This window comes from Ahaetulla prasina, chromosome 13, assembly GCF_028640845.1.
Source record: "Ahaetulla prasina isolate Xishuangbanna chromosome 13, ASM2864084v1, whole genome shotgun sequence".
Classification (NCBI taxonomy): Eukaryota; Metazoa; Chordata; class Lepidosauria; order Squamata; family Colubridae; genus Ahaetulla; species Ahaetulla prasina.
The window spans coordinates 14579654-14594265 of NC_080551.1; the positions used below are offsets into that span (position 1 = coordinate 14579654).

The 14612-nt window shown below is 41.8% G+C and overlaps 1 protein-coding gene across 3 annotated transcripts in view; it reads left to right on the forward strand.

The window, feature by feature from the left end:
* Nucleotides 1-14: 14 nt before the first annotated feature.
* Nucleotides 15-14612, forward strand: part of WDR93 (WD repeat domain 93) — a 32291-nt gene continuing 17693 nt past the window's right edge. The window contains exons 1-11 of one of the 3 annotated variants that reach the window (XM_058156373.1): nucleotides 15-150; nucleotides 2427-2744; nucleotides 3580-3775; nucleotides 4078-4142; nucleotides 6033-6115; nucleotides 7573-7729; nucleotides 9525-9560; nucleotides 12365-12452; nucleotides 13210-13393; nucleotides 13701-13771; nucleotides 14014-14100. In XM_058156373.1, coding sequence (XP_058012356.1) covers nucleotides 2478-2744; nucleotides 3580-3775; nucleotides 4078-4142; nucleotides 6033-6115; nucleotides 7573-7729; nucleotides 9525-9560; nucleotides 12365-12452; nucleotides 13210-13393; nucleotides 13701-13771; nucleotides 14014-14100 — 1234 coding nt within the window. In that variant the 5' untranslated portion in view covers nucleotides 15-150; nucleotides 2427-2477. Of the gene's footprint in view, nucleotides 151-210; nucleotides 401-1181; nucleotides 1760-2426; nucleotides 2745-3579; nucleotides 3776-4077; nucleotides 4143-6032; nucleotides 6116-7572; nucleotides 7730-9524; nucleotides 9561-12364; nucleotides 12453-13209; nucleotides 13394-13700; nucleotides 13772-14013; nucleotides 14101-14612 lie in introns of those variants that run through there. The other 2 variants (XM_058156375.1, XM_058156374.1) reach the window with 2 other exon arrangements.

Below are 14612 nucleotides of genomic sequence, written 5' to 3' on the forward strand. Positions count from 1 at the left end.
GCCCGGAGGAATTCTGGGAGTTGAAGTCCACAAGTCTGAAAAGTGGCCAAGGTTGGAGAGCCCTGCCCTGGAGGACTCCCTTTCCCTTCCTTCCTTCCTTCCTTCCGCCAGGGGGGTTGCCATAGCAACGCGTCAAACTTCCGGAGACAGGTATGCGCTGGTGGGATGGGAGGGGGGGATGAGGACAGGTGTGCGCGGAGGCCAGGAAGAAGAGTTTTGGGAGCTTTGATTTGGGCTCCTCTGCCTGCCTGTCTGAATCATTTCCCCCCCACCCCCCTTGGCTTGAACTGGGCCTTCTTTCCCAACCGGTGGGGGGGGGGCAGGGAAACAACTACAGCACCCATCATCCCCAGCTTATGGGCTTTGGAGTCTCGACGGCCTCTAAAAAACCCCAGGACAGGTGGTGACCTAAGATGATGGGAGGTGGGGGGGAGTCTTTTTGATTTCTGATTGAGGTTGAGCTTTTGTGATGCCCTGGAATCTGGGTTGTTGTTGTTGTTGTTGTTGTTGTTGTTGTCTGTTTCGGTTGTGTTTTGTTTCCTTTGGTTTTGTCTTTATTTGAGTTACAGGCCAGAAAATGCATTTCTTTCCCCTCCTTAAGGAACCACTGTTCGCAGGAGCCCTGAGAAAATCGTGGGGTTTGCGAGGTGAAATAATGCTTCAAATAACATTATTTCAAAAATTCAAGAAAAAAAAACGTTTTGAAAAGTCAAAACATCCTTAAAGATCCATCTCATTCTGGGCACCCTTTTTTTGAGAACTATTACCATCTGGCCGACGGTACAGGGTAATAAAAAAACAAGGACAAATAGGCTGAAAAACAGCTTCTATCTCAGGGAAATGACTATATTGAATTCTACGGAATAGTGCAATATCGGGTTTTCAATTTCAGTTATATAGAACGTAAAGGATGTACTGTATATTTGTGTTCTTATTTTTATAGTTATAATGTACACTGAAGATGGCATTTAATTTCGTTGAACCATGTGCAATGACAATAAAGCAAACTAAACTAAAATTAAAACTAACACTATGATGATCAGTGTAAGCTATGTAAACTATAAGAAGTTTGAGAAAAAGGGATTTTTTTTGCACGCGCCTACTTTTCTGTCTGCCTGCTGTTTAAGGTGGGAGACTAAAAAGGGTCTCCCAGTTTTGCTTTCTAGCTCGAAATAAAAGCTGATTATCAGTTGCCTCCTGTTCAGAGTTTCATTGGATTTATCAGATTCTGAGCTGCATTAAAAAAAAACCTTACAGTTCTTTTCTGTTTTGGTTGCTTTTGTTTGTGTGTTGTTTGTGTGTTGTTTAGTTTGTTTCTCTTGTTGTTTCTGGGTCTGCCAAGCTCAAACTTAGGGGACTTTGGACAGTGTACAAAAAGTCCCCTAAAAAGAAAAAAAAAGTGGTCAGTTATTGCGAAAACAGTGTTATGCTGCGTGGAGAGCTGGCAAGAGAGTGTTTTCGGATTGCAGCAAAGTAATAAACATGTTCCGTACAGGGTTTGTACGGAATGGTTTGGTGTAATGGTTAAGGCACCTGGCTAGAAACCTGGACATTGTGAGTTCTAGTCCCACCTTAGGTATGAAAGCCATCTAGGTGACTCTGGACTATCATTCTCTCTCAGTCCAATCCATCTCATAGGATTGTTGTGGTGGGGAAAATAGGAGGAGAAAAGAATATTATGTATATAGAATAGAATAGAATTTTTTATTGACCAAGTGTGTTTGAACACACAAGGAATTTGTCTTGGTGCATATCAATGGTGGGTTTCAAATTTTTTTACTACCGGTTCTGTGGGTGTGGCTTGGTGGGCATGGCGTGGCATAGTGGACGTGGCATGGGAAGGATACTGTAAAATTTCCATTCCCTCCCCACTCCAGAGGAAAGATACTGTAAAATCCCCATTTCCTCCTGATCAGCTGGGACTCAGGAGGCAGAGACTAGAAGGGGGCGGGGCCAGTCAGAATTTTTACTACTGGTTCTTTGAACTGATCAGAACTTGCTGAAACCCACCTCAGGTGCATACGCTCTCAGTGTACATAAAAGAAAAGATTCGTTCATCAAGAATCATAAGGTACAACACTTGATGATTGTCATAGAGTACAAATAAGCAATCAGGAAACAATATTTGGTGCTTTTGAGTTATTTACAAAAAATAAAGGTGGGATTTTTTTTTTTTTAAAGAGAGGATCCTTGCTCCTCTCTGTTTCAAAACCAAATTCCATCCTCCTTTGCCTGACTAGGTGCACTCAGTGGCTAAGGCACTGAGCTAGTCGATCAGAAAGATTGGCAGTTCAGTGGTTCGAATCCCTAGTACAGATCTCCTGTGCGAGGAGGTGGTTGGACTAGATGACCTCTATGGTCCCTTCCAACTCTGTTACTGTAACTTTAAGAGCCCTGATTAATAATTGGATTGAACTTTATTGCAGAACTCAGTTGAGCCGAGTGGAGGACAAGAGCGCTGAAGAGGGGAAAAAAAGATGCCTTTCTATCTTCGGAAACAACACTTTGACATCCCTCCACCCACCGAAAAAGACTGGATTAAAAAAGATGAAGAAGAAAATTTCTTCCTCAGTGACCCTGACCAACTCCTAGACGCCTTGCCTCAGCCTTTCTGCATGATCAATAAAATATTGAAAGACTTGTTTGAAAGAGCCTGGGACCGAATTGAAGAAAGGCGCCCGTTACAAGAGACGAAGCAGCAAAGTTTCACACCCTTACTCTGTCACCCTACAAATAAATTCATGGTAATCTAAAACTCTTTCGGATAAGTAATCCAAGGAAACCTTCCTATGTGACATTAGCGCCATATTTTATTTCCTCCACAGTGTCATCCGCTTGGACAATCAAACTGGTTTTATTTTGGCTTAACTATGGTATGCTTTCAAGGTGGCTCAGTGGCTAAGACGCTGAGTTTGTCAATTGAAAGGTTGGCAGTTCAGCGGTTCAAATCCCTAGTGCCGTGTAACGGGGTGAGCTCCCGTTACTTGTCCCAGCTTCTGCCAACCTAGCAGTTTGAAAGCACGTAAAAAATGCAAGTAGAAAAATAGGGACCACCTTTGGTGGGAAGGTAACGGCGTTCTGTGCGCCTTTGGCGTTGAGTCATGCCGGCCACATGACCACGGAGACTTCTTGGGACAGTGCTGGCTCTTTGGCTTTGAAACGAAGATGAGCACCGCCCCCTAGAGTCAGGAACGACTAGCACATATGTGCGAAGGGAACTTTTACCTTTACCTTCAGTGAGATGTGAATTGGACGTTACCACAAAGGGATAAATCTAAATATTTCTAGATCATCCCTTCGCTCCAGAGATCCCTTATTTATAATGCCATCCAAACCATTAAAATTACCAAAGGTTTATTAAACATGTTTTTAATGATGCCAAAGATGGAACCATTTAAAAATCAGATGAAGTAAAAAAAAAAATACCCCCACATACAAAGACACTGTAGTATAGAGGGATTGGAATTACGATGGCATTCATATTGCATGTTCACTTTTCTGAGGTAGATATCATGTTCTCTTCTTTTGAATCTTCACATTTCTGAGGTAGACATAATGTTCTCTTTTGAATCTTCCCAGGTTTCAGGAAGGGTAAACTGCCTCTCAGCTTCCGAAGGGTACATCTTTATAGGACATTCCACTGGGATTTCTGTCTTCAGCTCAACCACCTGTGAGCACTTGTGTTCTTGGGAGGCCACCAAACTTGAAATTTGCACCATTCAGCTGTCAGTCCTCGGTGGGGTCTCCCATCTTCTTGGAACAGTGGATGAGATGGGTAGGTAGCTATGCATTTAAATTCTTTAAGAATAAGTGATTGATTTGCAGGTTGGTTTCAAAATGTGTTATGACTGTCTACAGCAAAGCCTTGCAAGATGAGTTTCAAGTTTTTCCTAGTGAGTAGCCGGAGAGAATAAATTCTTCACACAGAAGAGAATTTACGTGATTTTCATTTATGGTAGCATTCTCAGCCAATTGAAGTATGGTTACTGAATAAATACAGGCACCGTTTGGGGTTTTGCTAATGAACATGATGGAAAAATTGCCCTCCCCTAGAATCATTCTTGTTTTGTTTTCCAGGTTTTGCACGTCTTTTTTGCTTTGTCAGGGAAAACCTCTTGCATATAAGATCCATAAATGAAGTGGTGAGTTTGTCTCATTATTTATTTATTTATTTATTTATTTATTTATTTATTTATTTATTTATTTATTTATTTATTTATTTAACTTTTATACCGCCCTTCTCCCGGAGGACTCAGGGCGGTTTACAGCCAATAAAAAACATATACAAGACAAAAGTTAAAACATAATTAAAAAACTGATTATAAATGGCCTAATAAAGTTAAAACAATACAAAACCACTCTAAAACCCCCACTTAAAATTTCCCATCAAGCTAGTCCCGCACGGTGAAATAAGAAAGTCTTGAGCTCGCGTTTAAAAGACCGGAGGTCGGGAAGTTGGCGCAACCCAGGAGGCAACTCGTTCCAAAGGGCAGGGCCCCCCACAGAGAAGGCCCTTCCCCTGGGGGCCGCCAGTCTACATTGTTTGATTGATGGCATCCTGAGGAGGCCCTCCCTATGGGAGCGCACAGACGGATGGGAGGCTATAGGTAGCAGTAGGCGGTCCCGTATTATTAGCTGCTATTGTGTATATCTACCTTGTCAATTTTCAGTTGTCTAAATTCCAGATTTTTGAACATCCCGGTTATTAATGTCCATTGTGGGATATCCATATTGCAGTAATCTTAAAAATGTTACATTTTTAATTGAATTTCTATTTGTCAGAGTTTAAAATCTAAGAAGAATCGGGTCTGGTTATTTAGTAGTTAAAGGGGAGACTTTCAGAACTATAGACTAGATCAGGGATCTGCCAACTTGGCTCTTTTAAGACTTGTGGACTTCAACTCCCAGAGTTCCTCAGCCAGCATAAAAGTCTTAAAAGAGCCAAGTTTGCAGACCCCTGGACTAGATTTAAAAGGAACAAAAAATCTAGGAGAAAACTGTGTCAAACCACTTGCACACTGCGGCCAAGAATACCGCATGGTCACTTCAACTTGAAGATTTCCCTTTTTTCTTTACTAATTGAGAGGAAGCTTTGCACAAGTGTCTTCTGAGTGCACTTTTATGGTGCATCTGGTTAATGACTATGGGAAAGGAGAACAGGGGGTCCTCGACTTGCAGCAGTTCATTTAGTGACTGTTCAAAGTCACATCATCACCGAAAAAAGTGACTTACGACCGTTTTTTCACACTTTTACGACCGTTGCACCATCCCCATGGTCACGTGATCAGAATTTGGAGGCTCATATTTATGACGGTTGCAGCGTCCCAGGGTCACGTGATCGATCACCTTTTGCAACCTTCTGACGAGCCAAGTCAATGGGGAAGCCAGGTTCGCTTACCAACTGCAGCCATTCACTTAACGACGGTGGCAGGAAAAGTTGTGAAATGGGGACACAATTAACAATTTTCTCAGTTATCAACATAAATTTTGGACTCAATTGTGGCCGTTAAGTCAAGGATTCCCTGTACCGGGCTGAATTTTTTTCCCCTCAGACCTTATTTATTTATTTATTTATTATTTAAATTTCTATACCGCCCTTCTCCCGAAGGACTCAGGGCGGTTCACAGCCAGATAAAAATACACAATAATATTACAATATAAATACAATTAAAATACAATTAAAAAACTTATTCAATTGGCCGAGATTAAAAATTTAGGATAAATAATAAAAAACCCATTAAAAACCCATAAATTTAAAAACTAACCCAGTCCTGCGCAGATGAATAAGTGAGTTTTAAGCTCGCGACGAAAGGTTCGGAGGTCCGGAAGTTGACGGAGTCCTGGGGGGAGTTCGTTCCAGAGGGCGGGAGCCCCCACAGAGGGGCTTCTCCAATAAAGACTTTTGATCTTCTGTCAGACTTCTCAGGGAACTGTGCAGCTCTGCGGCCAAAATAACATACTATTGGACTCCTTGCTATCCTGGTTGAACAGACCTAGACTGATCTCATATTTCATATTCTCCTGTTTGACAGGAAGATATCAGCAAACGGAACATCTGCGTGGCACTGGAGCTTTCGCAGGAGAGTGACTATGCAGGATTCCTGCTACAAGGCAAGTCTTAGCCTCCCTTAAACCATCTGATGGGCTTGAGGTCCAGATCCACAGTTGGGTGGTTTTGATATAAAAATAAGTCTTAAAAACTAGCCCTTCCTACTGACATACTTAATACAGCCCACTGATGATGAAGTTTGTTTGAGTCCAAACCCTGGAGGTTTATCTATCTATCTATCATCTATCTATCTATCTATCGCCGAGGTGGCACAGTGGTTAGAGTGCAGTACTGCAGGCTACTTCAGCTGATTGCTAGCTGCAGTTCAGCAGATCAAATCTTACCGGCTCAAGATTGACTTAGCCTTCCATTTTTCTGAAATGGGTAAAATGAGGACCCAGATTGCTGACTCTGCAAACCACTTAGAGAGGGCTATAAAAGCACTATGAAGCGGTATATAAGTCTAAGTGCTATTGCTATCTATCGTCTGTCTGTCTGTCTGTCTGTCTGTCTGTCTGTCTGTCTGTCTGTCTATCTATCTATCTATCTATCTATCTATCTATCTATCTATCTATCTATCTATCCATAGATTTCATAACCTTGGCATGGTTTTGTTATTTTCCTTTTATATGGAGATGTGGAATACATTTGGATATGTTTATAATTCATATATACAAACAACAGTAATTTGCACTATAAAGAGCCAGCTTGTTGTTTTCTTTCTTTCTCTAAAACCCGATTTGTATCATAACATGCTGTTAATTAAGAACAGTTGTGTTGAAATCCAAGCTGCGTTATTAACATAGGAACTTTCCAAATAGTATTTAATAGTTCAGGTTTGGAGTCATTGGATACTTTTGAATGTATTTGTTTGCCTTTTTGTTTGTTTTGCACTTTGCAGATCAGGCTCGAGCAGTTCTTCTGCCCCTGACTTCCCTTTTATAGATACTCAGAAGTTTAAGGAATTTCCATTAGAAATTTTCTAAAAGTCCTGTGAACTGATTGAACGGTGGCAGACAACTTGAAGCCTCTAAAATCTTCCTTTTTTTTTTCTTTTTTTCCAGTCTGAGCCCCTTCCAACTGCAGAATTAAATTTTGGGTCATTTTAAAGTGGAAAATATAAAATAATGTTTGTATCAGCATATATACACTGCCCAGAATAGCTTTTGGTGAGATGGGCAGCTATATGAATCTGACAAATAAATACATACATATGCTTCACGTAGTTTAAAAAAAAAACCAACCGAAAATCTTAGCTCAACTAGTATACGTTCCTACTTGGTCTCATCCCCTGAATTGATCCTGTCATCCATGTAAACTGGACAATATTTACAGCTCCTATTTGTCCATCTTTTACTTGTCTTAGAATTCACAGTTCATGATCAGGGGCAAAAAATTGCAAATCTGGTTTTCCTGTTATGGGACACAGTTAAGGGCCCTTCTGTATTTTAAAGGACTGTGAGACCTTTCTTCTCCTTCCTGATTGCTTAATGTGCTTTCTTCTGATTTCTCAATAAAGGCAGCTCTGAGTCTTGGCTGGAGATTTATCGATTGCCTAAGGATGCCTGGCAGAAGGAGACCGAACATCTCCATACAATTGCTCTCCCGGGTTCAGGATTTGTCAAGGACACGGGACTCAACCAGCTGCCAATGCAAGAGAAACTACCAGAGAAATCTATGGTAAAAACCACTTGTTTAAGAGGCCCAAGTGGTTAGCAGCTCTAAAAGTTTTCCATCTAACCTCCACTCCTCTGCTCACAACAAAATACCTTATGCCACCAGATTCGAAATTTTGGACTTTGGCAACTTAGAACTTCGCTTTCTTCAGCCTAACCTAAGCGTAGCACATACAATCATCTGCTACAATGTCCTACCAGCCAATGAATACTTCAGCTTCAACCAAAACAATACAAGAGCACACAACAGATACAAACTCATGGTAAACTTATCCAAACTAGATTGCAGAAAATACGACTTCAGTAACAAGAGTTATCAGTGCCTGGAATGCACTACCTGACTCTGTGGTTTCTTCCCCAAATCCCAAAAACTTTAACCTTAGATTGTCTACTATAGACCTCACCCTGTTCCTAAGAGGTGTTTAAGGGGCGTGCATAAGCGCACCTGCGTGCCTACCGTCCCTGTCCTAATGTTTTCTTTTATTCGTATCCTTTACATGTATTTATAATTATGTTTACACTTGTATCTGTCATAAAATACATGTTTGATGAAATAAATAAATGAATGAATGAATGAAAGAAAGAAAGAAAAAGAAAGAAAGAAAGAAAGAAAGAAAGAAAGAAAGATCACTAATGTTCTCAAGGCACCTTACTGCTAAACTACCTCGATTTTTAACCCAACATTTAAAATTAATTAATTAATATTTATTTATTTAATCAAGCATGTATAAGATAACAGATATAAGTATAAACATGATTATGAATACAGGAAATGGATACGAATAAAAGGGGACATTAGGACAAGGACAGTAGGCACGTTGGTGCGCTTATGCACGCCCCTTACAGACCTCTTAGGAATGGGGTGAGGTCAACAGTAGACAGTCTAAGGTTAAAGTTTTGGGGGTTTGGGGAAGAAACCAGAGAGTCAGGTAGTGCATCCCAGGCCTTGACCACTCTGTTGCTGAAGTCGTATTTTCTGCAATCGAGTTTGGAGTGGCTTACCTTAAGTTTGTATCTATTGTGTGCTCGTGTATTATTGTGGTTGAAGCTGAAGTAGTCATTGACAGGTAGGACGTTGTAGCACATAATTTTGTGTACTACGCTTAGGTCAAACCGAAGGCGGTGTAGTTCTAAATTGTCTAAGCCCAAAATTTCAAGCCTGATGGCATAAGGTATTCTGTTGCGAGCAGAGGAGTGGAGGATGCTTCTCGTGAAATACCTCTGGACTCGCTCAATTGTATTAATGTCCAATATGCAATTCGGATTCCAGACAGACGAGCTGTATTCGAGAATTATAAACCATATAATCTGCTAACAACCATGATGTTCCTATGTACTACAACACAGGTATGACTGGAGAATGAACCGATATTTCTCTAATTGTGTTGTTAAAAGTGCCTAAAACAGCTCCGTTGTCTATGGGGCTCTTCCTTAGAATTAACCTTAATTCTGGATTATTTTCTTCTTAAAATTTATATCTGGTGGTGCCCGATAGAAGCATCCTGGCATTTTCTTCTGACATAATACTTCTCCTCTCTAGGTTGTCTCTTCAGATTTAGGAATTAATGAGTGGTTCTTCTTTTATTAAAATGAGCCAAGATGATAGAATCCTTTTCAAATCAGAATCAGAACCTTCTTTGGGTTTCTGGTGTTGCTGTGGTTTGGTTTGGGGGTGCTAAGAGCTAAACGAATTCCATGGGAGTGTAGTTTTACTGTAGGCAGAGTCAGAATATCTATCTAAGTCTTTCTAGTGTTGCTCTATGTATTTCTGAACCATGGGTGTTTTTGTATTTCTGTAGCACAAGAATGTCGATATCCAAGTAACTGAAGACCTGGTAAGGAACCCTGACTTTGAACTCTATGAGTTAAATGGCTGAAACAGCCTTAGTCAAACAACTAGATGTGTTAAGAAGTCTACTTTGAGAAGGACTTTATAAAATGGGGCACCACAAGTACATTTTTAATTCTGTATATGTTACTCCCATGTGACGCACGAGATACCGTGTTTCCCCGAAAATAAGACCCTGTCTTATATGTTTTTGAACCCCGAAATAGGCGCTTGGCCTTATTTTTGGGGAGGTCTTATTATTTTGGGGCACATGGAGCAAGATGGGGCTGATTTCTTACTTGATTTCCAGCTCTGCATTTAAATATTTTCGGGGAGGGCTTATTTTCGGGGGAGGCTTTTTTTAGCGCATGTGCTCAAAAGCCCGATTGGGCTTATTATCAGGGGAAGTCTTATTTTTGGGGAAACAGGGTATCAATGTGTTTACGGTTGTCTCTATTGATCCTTGGAAGGCTTTTGTCCCATTTTGAATACATACATTGGAAAAAGGACATTTTTAACAACAACAACAAAAAAAAATTGGAATGGTGGGGTGCTCCAAAACAGGGGGACAGTCTGTGCCATCCCTTTTATTTCCAAGAGCTATCTACCATTTCTAAAAAAAATGGTAGATAGCTTCAGCTCAGTGAACCTTTGCGCCAGAAGAAGAGATCAAGAGAATCGAGGATTATACGGAAAATCCTGGGTGAAAGAGAATCTAAGTGACAAATTGATAGAGGAAATTGGTTGAGTACACTATTTGTGTGACTGCCCACAATGTAGTTGCAGAAAATCTACAGACTGTTGTGACCCAGGCCCAAGTGGGTAGTAGGAAACTCAGTCAGTTTAAAAACAAACAAACTTTATTCGAACAGCTGAGAATTACTTCTTTCTCAGTGTAATTCAACTAAATTAAAGCAAATTCCTCCCAACACAATTCCTCAGTCCTATCACCAACCTTGGTCCGATTAGGCAAACTGCCAAAGGCCTTTCTTGGCAAAAGTTCAGAAGACACCGATACAAAATAAATGCAACAAGACAAAGCTATCAACGTTGTTTTCCGGCAAAGAGTCCAAATGCCATCGCTGATCTTTTAAGCCTTATGGGAGGGGCCAATCATCTCTTGGCCCTACTCCCAAGTCATCCTCTTTGCTTGAGTTGCTCTTGCCTTCTGGCAGCTCTTCTCATGCGTGCATTAGGAACAGGCTCCTCCTGTTCCTCTGCCTCACTACTGTCAGTCTCTGGAGGCTCTGGAGTCCACACCTCACTCCCCAATGGCCCCACCTCTGCCTCCAATGCAGAGCCCTCATCCGGGCTTCCCCAGCCTCCAGGACTGGCCCACGCTCTTCCTCAGCCTCATTGCTGTCCGACTCCGTTGCTGCTGGCGGATCGCACCAGAGACACTCACCAACCCACCCCCCAAAGGTTGAATAGTTCTGATCTAGTAGATCCCATTTCTTGATACCTTTCATGACTGTCATGTCAATCATGAATGGTAGTGAATGAGAAGCCTTCATGAAGACTTCTAGGGCGTTTTCTCCACAGAACTTCAAAGAAAGCCACTGAGTTTTGACTTTAAAACTGAAACGGCACTCTGGGACTATGAAGTACCCAGAGGTGGGATTCAGCCGGTTCTGTCCGGTTTGGGCAACTGTGGTAGGCTCCGCCCACCATCCCGGATGTAATGCGTGACCACTGCGCATGCGTGCGCTCACATTTGCGAACTGGTAGGGAAGATAAGTGAATCCCACCTCTGGAAGTACCCAGCCACTCTTCAGAATTTAGTTGCTTTAGTACAGCACCAAGCTAAGCGTCTGGTACCAAATGTTGACAAAGTGACGCGACATTGCGACATGACAGCTTAGACCCCGCCTTTCAAACTTACACCCTGATTCTTGACACAAAGACATAAGTCATGGAATTCTCATTGGGATGTTGCAATACATGTTTCATCATTTAACCCTTTCGCCACCCGCCACAAGCTATGAGCTCTGAGGAAAGTCTGCAAAGTCATTTGCCTGATTGGTTAATTATGTCTGAAGAGGAAAGTTTTTAGGACAGGGCAGCAATGTCACCCAGACGTCTGCAGTCTCCTTTAGACTGTGGGGCATATCTGGAATATTTCAAATTCAACATTGGGCGGTTAAATTTCAGCCAATTTCTAAGACTGTGGGCACCTTAGAAGAGGGATCTCCAACCTTGGCCGCTTTAAGCCTGGAGGACTTCAACTCCCAGAATTCCCCAGCCAGCAAAGCAAAGCAAAGCTGGCTGGGGCATTCTGGGAGTTGAAGTCCTCCAGGCTTAAACCAGCCAAGGTTGGAGTCCCCTGCCTTAGAAGATGCTTACTGGTAGGGAAAGGACAGTAGTAAAGTAATTGATACTGTCTGTAGCCAATTACAAAGCACCTATTTACCATTTATGATGTTGCTGTCCTCCTTCTCTTCCTCCTCCTCCTCCTTTTTTTTTTTTATTTACATTTATATCCCGCCCTTCTCCGAAGACTCAGGGCGGCTTACAGTGTGTAAGGCAATAGTCTCATTCTATTTGTATATTTACAAAGTCAACTTATTGCCCCCCCAACAATCTGGGTCCTCATTTTACCTACCTTATAAAGGATGGAAGGCTCCTTCACCTTTAAGAAAGTCACATGAAGCTGGATCTCTGCTAGCCATCACAGAAAATGACATTAGTGCCCACAGAACCATGCTATCTATTTATAGTCTAACCAGAAACCTCTCGACTCCTAAAATCCTGATTTTTATCAAGGAGCAGCAATAACACATTGTTCGGAATGACCATTTTGATTCTTTGTAGGATTTGCAACAGCTGCTAACCAAAATTGAATCTAAGCTGCTTCCCCCAGTTCTACTGTTGAAGGTCAGACCACCCAAACCTCTTTCAGGTTAGAACCTACTCAACTCCTTTCTCCTTTCTCAGTGTTTGTGCTTCATTGTGCTGGGGCAAGCAAGCAAGAAAAATCAAACTATGGAAAGCAATGGGTTCCTGCCAGGGATGCTATTCAGCAGGTTCTGACAGTTCTGGAGAACCGGTAGCAGAAATTTTGAGTAGTTCGGAGAACAGGAAAATACCACCTCTGGCTGGCCCCAGAGTGGGGTGGGAATCGGGATTTTGCAATATCCTTCCCCCAGAAATGTGGAGGGAATGAAGATTTTGCAATATCCTTCTCCTGGAGTGGGGCTTGAGGTGGGAATGGAGATTATGCAGTATCCTTTCCCTGGAGTGGGGAAGGAATGGAGATTTTGCAATATCCATGCAATACCCCAACAGTGTTTGCTTATGTTTCTTAGCAATTTTGCGGTATGAGGACTTCGACTCCCAGAATTCCTCAGTCAGTATGTGTGGACTTCAGCTTTCAGAATTCTGGGAGTTGAAGTTTGCACATCTTAAAGATGCCAAGGTGGAGAAACACTGCCTTAAAAGTAAGCCTCACGGTATTCCTTGAGATTTGCTTCCAGGCTTTCAACCTGAGCCTCTTAACTTAATCAATTCACCTATTTCTTTTTTTTCTAAAAGTCTAAAGATTACAGCTCCCCCAAATTAAAGATTCAGATAAAGAAGCAAAACAAGCAGAAGTGGGTTTCAAGGGAATTGGATTGATGGAAAGGGGGGCTTTCTAACACCGTTTTGTTGAAATTCAGCAAGTGCATTTAGGAGTCCGTTTGAAGCTTTAATGAAGAGCGACGAAGGACATGTGATCGGCATGGGCTACAACACCTTGATACGAGACTGCCAGATGGAGTGGCTGCAAGAGATTTTTAACAGCAAGTTCCAGCAGTATCTGGAGATAGAGGAGGATCTGGAGAGCAAAGAGGAAACGCCGAGGTAAGAGGAGGAAAAGATCTGCTACTACTGTTGATTTCCAGTTGTTGAGAAAATATAACCATGCTATGTAATTCTATTAGGACATGATTTTACAGTATCCTTCCCCTGCCACGCCCACCCAGCCACGCCCACCAAGCCATGCCACACCCACCAAGCCACGCCCACAGAACCGGTAGTAAAAAAGATTGAATCCCACCACCAAAGCAACCCTAATAAATAATGCTCCACCAAACCAGTGTTATTGGCTTCCTTAAATCTCTTGCTAACTCATGTTTTTTCACAAATTGTCCCCTCTTGTCTATTTTAGTTGGGCAAAATTCCATTTTCACTTACCTGGCCGCACCTTTCAAACTGGAACTGAATTAAAAGCTGAGACAGGTAATTTCCCACGCTGGACAGGACCTTCAGCAGAATTAGAGTTTGAATATGAACACTTGTTTAGGCCAGTCTGTGTGTTCTTTGGGTGGGATTTCAACTTGCACGTTTCTTTCCCGATTTTCATTTTCCCATGCTCCATCCAAAGGAAAGAACAAGGGGATGGGAAAATAAAATCTTCTGCCTTTCAAATCTTTCTCAGGGCCTTATCACTGAGTGCCTTTTGTTTTGTTTACATTTTCTAGAAGCGCCTGTCGCGTTCAGTGTTCACTGGAGCAACAGTCACAATCTTTGCTTCTATTCCCTGAGTCGTCCGCCCAAGGAAAAACCTGGTAATGCTACTGCGGAGTTCCCCTACAAGAATTTTCTGAAGTTTTATGTGCATTTTAGAATAGAATAGAATAGAATTTTTTATTGGCCAAGTGTGATTGGACACACAAGGAATTTGTCTTGGTGCATATGCTCTCAGTGTACATAAAAGAAAAGATACGTTCATCAAGGTACAACATTTACAACACAATTGATGGTCAGTATATCAATATAAATCATAAGGATTGCCAGCAACAAGTTACAGTCATACAGTCATAAATGGAAAGAGATTGGTGATGGGAACTATGAGAAGATTAATAGTAGTGCAGATTCAGTAAATAGTTTGACAGTGTTGATGGAATTATTTGTTTAGCAGAGTGATGGCCTTCGGGAAAAAACTGTTCTTGTGTCTAGTTGTTCTGGTGTGCAGTGCTGTATAGCGTCGTTTTGAGGGTAGGAGTTGAAACAGTTTATGTCCAGGATGCGAGGGGTCTGTAAATATTTTCACGGCCCTCTTCTTGATTCGTGCAGTATA